This window comes from Oncorhynchus clarkii, chromosome 16 (genome assembly GCF_045791955.1).
Source record: "Oncorhynchus clarkii lewisi isolate Uvic-CL-2024 chromosome 16, UVic_Ocla_1.0, whole genome shotgun sequence".
NCBI lineage: Eukaryota > Metazoa > Chordata > Actinopteri > Salmoniformes > Salmonidae > Oncorhynchus > Oncorhynchus clarkii.
The window spans coordinates 61018638-61024637 of record NC_092162.1 but is presented as its reverse complement, the minus strand read 5'-3'; the positions used below and the strand labels follow the sequence as shown (position 1 = coordinate 61024637).

General features: G+C 41.4%; 1 protein-coding gene across 2 annotated transcripts in view; it reads left to right on the top strand.

Annotated features, from left to right (window-relative positions):
• Positions 1-6000, top strand: part of LOC139368864 (sterile alpha motif domain containing 10b) — a 155731-nt gene that overhangs the window by 50406 nt on the left and 99325 nt on the right. Inside the window, exon 1 of one of the 2 annotated variants that reach the window (XM_071108304.1) lies at positions 5365-5544. The exons of the other annotated variant lie outside the window; for it this stretch is intronic. Within the exon in view, the coding sequence (XP_070964405.1) occupies positions 5466-5544 (79 nt within the window). The 5' untranslated portion in view covers positions 5365-5465. Of the gene's footprint in view, positions 1-5364; positions 5545-6000 lie in introns of those variants that run through there. 2 annotated transcript variants of the gene reach the window in all.

Below are 6000 nucleotides of genomic sequence, written 5' to 3'. Positions count from 1 at the left end.
CAATGCTGCAAACGCCTTGGGGAAACGACAGAAAGTGTAGGCTCATTCCTTGCGCAATCACAGCCATATAAGGAGACAATGGAAAACAGAGCTTCAGAGATTCTGCTCATTTCCTGGTTGACGTATCATCTTGGTTTCGCCTGTAGAATGAGTTCTGGGGCACTTACAGACAATATCTTTGCAGATTCTGAAACTTCAGAGTGTTTTCTTTCAAAAACTGTCAAGAATATGCATAGTCGAGCATCTTTTCGTGACAAAATATCGCGCTTAAAACGGGAACGTTTTTTATCCAAAAATGAAATAGCGCCCCTAGAGATCAAAGAGGTTAACATGCATGAAACCAAGGCTTTTACAGTTACAGAAGTCAACAAATGAAAACGTCTGGGGAATAGGAGTGGAACTGGGGACTACAGGACCTGGGTTAACCTCTACATCACCAGAGGAACAGAGGAGGAGTAGGATAAGGGTACGTCTAAAGGATTTAAGAACTGTATAAGAACTGAGTAATGATCTGGTGTAATGATCCAGAGCGGCAGGAATCCGGTGATATGGTAGAGAGAAGCAGTCCGATATGCTCTGGGTTGATATCGCGCTGTGCAGACTGGCAGGTGTTGTCCGAGCTAAGGTTGGCTGATGACGGGAAAAAGGCGAGGACCGCTAGCTGTGGCTAACAAAGACCAGTAGCTAGTTAGCTGGTTAGCTCCTGATGGAAGTTCCAGTTATAAGGAATAAAAATAGCAGATCCGTACCACATTGGGTGAGGCGGGTTGCAGGAAAGTATATTTAGTTCGTATATATCAAATCAAATCAAATGTTATTTGTCACATACACATGGTTAGCAGATGTTAATGCGAGTGTAGCAAAATGCTTGTGCTTCTAGTTCCGACAATGCAGTAATAACCAGCGAGTAATCTAACCTAACAATTCCACAACAACTACCTTATACACACAAGTGTAAATGGATGAAGAATATATACATAAAAATATATGAATGAGTGATGGTAAAGAACGGCATAGGCAAGATGCAGTAGATGGTATAGAGTACAGTATAGATAGAAAGTGAGATTAAGATATATACGAAAAAGACCGGCTATTTACATGGGATAACACAAGGGATCTATTCCAAGCGCCATCTTGGAAAAGATCCGAACCATAGTGGATAATGGGTTTTATAACTGATTCAAGTGTTTTTAGCCAGATCCTAATAGTATGTCAAATTTTATGTTCCTTTTTAATGGCATAGAAGGCCCTTCTTGCCCTGTCTCTCAGATCGTTCACAGCTTTGTGGATGTTACTTGTACCACTGATGTTTAGGTCGAGGTATGTATAGTGTTTTGTGTGCTCTAGGGCAACAGTGTCTAGATGGAATTTGACTTCAGATTCTAATAGGGTGAGGCTGGGCGCTGCAGACTGTTCTAGTACCCTCTCCAATTCATTGATATATATGTTGAAGATGGTGGGGCTGCATCCCTGTGGAAAGGAATGTGTGTTTTGCCAGTGAGTAGATAATAAAGAAAAGTGAAATAAACAATGAGAAATTTGCATCCTTCCTTCTCTCCCTCCTGGGGATAAACAGACCATGAACCAAATCATACTGCTGTGTCTAGATGAAATGTGTTTTCGTGGTCCTGGGAATTGGACCTTTTTTGGAACACCATTATTTTTGTCTTACTGAGATTTACTGTCAGGGCCCAGCTCTGACAGAATCTGTGCAGAAGATCTAGATGCTGCTGTAGGCCCTCCTTGGTTGGTGACAGAAGCACCAGATCATCAGCAAACAGTAGACATTTGACTTCAGATTCTAGTAGGGTGAGGCCGGGTACTGCAGACTGTTATAGTGCCCTCGCCAATTTGTTGATATGTATGTTGAAGAGGGTGGGGCTTAAGCTGCATCCCTGTCTCACCCCACGGCCCTGTGGGAAGAAATGTGTGTGTTTTATTGCCAATTTTAACCTCACACTTGTTTGTGTACATGGATTTTATAATGTTGTGTTTTTTTCCTCCAACACCACTTTCGATCAATTTATATAGCAGACCCTCATGGCAAATTGAGTCAAAACCTTTTTTGAAATCAACACAGCATGAAAAGACTTTGCCTTTGTTTTGGTTTGTTTGTTTGTCAATTAAGGTGTGTAGGGTGAATACATGGTCTGTTGTACAGTTATTTGTTGAAAAGATCATTTGACATGGTGTCACATTCTGACCTTTATTTCCTTTATTTTGTCTTTATTTTAGTATGGTCAGGGCGTGAGTTGGGGTGGGCAGTCTGTTTTGTGTTTCTATGTCTTTCTATTTCTGTGTTCGGCCTAGTATGGTTCTCAATCAGAGGCAGGTGTCGTTAGTTGTCTCTGATTGAGAATCATACATAGGTTGCCTATTTTTCACTGTTGGTTTGTGGGTGATTGTTTCCTGTGTCAGTGTTTGTGCCACACGGGACTGTTTCGGTTTGTTCACATTTATTGTTTTCGTGTTCATGTTGAGTTTTTCTTATTAAAACATGGACACTTACCACGCCGCATCTTGGTCCGATCCTTGCTACACCTCTTCAGAGGAAGAGGAAGAAATCAGCCGTAACACATGGTCTTATAAGGCTACTCTGCTATCCTCTTTGTGTGTGTGTTTGTGATGAGGGGTTGTGGGATAACAAACGTTCTAGGACGAACAACACATGCACGCACACATTAACACATTTCTTGTTAACAAACTCTAGTTTTGGAAAGTCAGTTAGGAAATCAACTTTGTGCATGTCACGCGTCATTTTTCCAACAATTGTTTATAGACAGATTATTTCACTTATCATTCACTGTATCATAATTCCAGTGGGTCAGAAGTTTACATACACTAAGTTGACTGTGCCTTTAAACAGCTTGGAAAATTCCAGAAAAATATGTCATAGCTTGAGAAGCTGTGCCAAGTCTAGGACAAAAGGCCTCTCAACATTTTTTACCCTCAAGCCATAAGACGCTTGAACAGGTAATCAAATGGCTACCCGGACTATTTGCATTGTGTGCCCCCCCAACCTCTCTTTTACGCTGCTGCTACTCTCTGTTTATCATATATGCATAGTCACTTTAACTATACATTCATGTACATACTACCTCAATTGGGCCGACCAACCAGTGCTCCTGCACATTGCCTAACCGGGCTATCTGCATTGTGTCCCGCCACCCACCACCCGCCAACCCCTCTTTTACTCTACTACTACTCTCTGTTTATCATATATGAATAGTCACTTTAACCATATCTACATGTACATACTACCTCAATCAGCCTGACTAACCGGTGTCTTTATATAGCCTCGCTACTTTTATAGCCTCGCTACTTTTATAGCCTCTACTTTTATAGCCTCGCTACTTTTATAGCCTCGCTACTTTTATAGGCTCGCTACTTTTATAGCCTCGCTACTTTTATTGCCTCGCTACTTTTATTGCCTCGCTACTTTTATAGCCTCACTACTTTTATAGCCTCACTACTTTTATAGCCTCACTACTTTTGTAGCATTGCTACTTTTGTAGCCTCACTACTGCTATTTTTCACTCTCTTTTTACTGATGTTTTATTTCTTTACTTACCTATTGTTCACCTTATACCTTTTTGCACTATTGGTTAGAGCCTGTAAGTAAGCATTTCACTGTAAGGTCTACAGCTTTTGTATTCAGCTCACATGACAAATAAACTTTGATTTGATTTTCTGATGGGCTAATTGACATAATTTTGAGTCAATTGGAGGTGTACCTGTGGATGTATTTCAAGACCTACCTTCAAACTCAGTGCCTCTTTGCTTGACATCATGGGGGAAAAAAAACAGCCACGACCTCAGAAAAATATATTGTAGACCTCCACTAGTCTGGCTCATCCTTGGGAGCAATTTCCAAACGCCTGAAGGTACCACGTTCATCTGTACAAACAATAGTATGCAAGTATAAACACAGAAGCCTGAAATGTGGCAAAAGGTCGCAAAGTTCAAGGGGGCCGAATACTTTCGCAAGGCACTGTATTTAAGTGCTAGCTACAGCCCTCATTCAATGCCATTTTCACTATGCTAGTACTTCCTGGTTTGGGGGCTTATCTAAACTTATGAAGGGGAAGCTCCAGATAGCCCAGAATATGCTGATCAGGGTAGTATGACTGTGAGTCCACATACTCATATAGGCAGGAGCTGCTTTCAGGAAGTAAACTGGCTGCCTGTTGAGGCTAGGGTGTCCCAGATTAGACTAGGTTTGGTTTACAGGAGTATTTATGGTCCTGCGCCCAGATATCTAAGTGATTACTTTCCTCGTGTTAGGGATGCACACAATCACAGCACCAGATCAGGTGTTGCTGATGTGTGCTTAAACAGGTTCAGGAGTAATGCTGGGAAAGGTACTTTCTTGTATACTGGAGCCTCAGAATGGAATGAGTTGCCTCTACCTATAAAAACAACGTCCTCTCTAGACAGCTTCAAAAAATATAGTAAAAATATGTTTGATGTGTTCTGTGCCCATATGAATAACCCCTATAATGTAACTGGAATGATGAGATAGATGTTCTTCTTCTATGTTTTAGTTGTATTATTTCACTGCCATACTGTGTTTGATCTTGTCTAGCCATCTTGTCTCAAGAGGACCACAATGGAAATAAGTCCCAGACTGTATTGTGTGTTATCCTCTATGATTTTATTCATGTGCATTTATGGCTTTTAAGTTTTATGTGTGCATGTTTTTTTTATGGTCAAATTAATAAACTAAACTGAACTAAAACTATATCGGCATAACCTGAAAGGTCGCTCAGCAAGGAAGAAGCCACTGCTCCAAAACCTAAAAAAGCCAGACTACGCTTTGAAACTGCACATGGGGACAAATATCGTACTTTTTGGAGAAATGTCCTCTGGTCTGATTAAATAAAATAGAACTGTTTGGCCATAATGAACATTGTTATGTTTGGAGGAAAAAGGGGGAAACTTGCAAGCCGAAGAACACCATCCCAACCATGAAGCGTGGGGGTGCTTTGCTGCAGGAGGGACTGGTGCACTTCACAAAATAGATGGCATCTTGAGGATTTGAAAATTATGTGGATATATTGAAGCAACATCTTGATGCAAATGTCAGGAATTGTGAAACACTGAGTTTAAATGTATTTGGCTACGGTGTATGTAAACTTCCAACTTCAACTGTAAATACACACACACAGTAGGTCAGTGTGTACTGGTCAGAGCTTGAGGACAGTCAATAATGTATTGAGTGGTGGATGATTCAGTTCATCTCTCTGAGGCTTTATGAGGTCACAGAAGGGAGAAGGTATTGATCTACACACTGCATGTGACCATTACAATGAACTGGAGTCCACTCTGCTTATATCACTGCAGGCCAGTGTGCCAACGGACCTTAACTGTCCATGCAAGCAACAGTTCTTCCTCCCGCTTACATTAAAACGAATATTGAGAATCAACTAAATCCGTTAGAGACCTGGGGTTTGTAGTTGACGCTGATGATCAGACCAAGGCGCACACTGGTTTCCTCAGCCCACCTTTCGCCCCGCAAGACTACTCTGCAGGCTATCGCTGAAGGTACTCATCTTTAGTGTGTGTGTGTGTGTGTGTGTGTGTGTGTGTGTGTTTAGACTGTAGCCAGTACACTCTTAGAATAAGGGATTCCAAAAGGGTTCTGTGGCTATCCCCATAGGAGAACCCTTTTTGGTTCCAGGTGGAACCTTTTTTGGTTTCAGGTAGAACTTTTTTGGGTTCCATGTAGAACCCTCTGTGGAAAAGGTTCAACATGGGAACCAAAAGGGTTCTACCTGAAACCAAAAGGGGTTCTTCAAAGGGTTGTCTTATGGGGACCGCCAAAGAACCCTTTTTGGTTCTAGATACCACCTTTTTTTTCTAAGAGTGTAGGCGTATGTCAGAGCTGTGAGTGTTAACTCAGTCATATCCAGACATACATGAATCCATCCAGACAGCTATTCTCCCAGTCACCGGAGAAAATAAACAAGTATAAAAATGGACAAAGGAAATTTTGTCTGA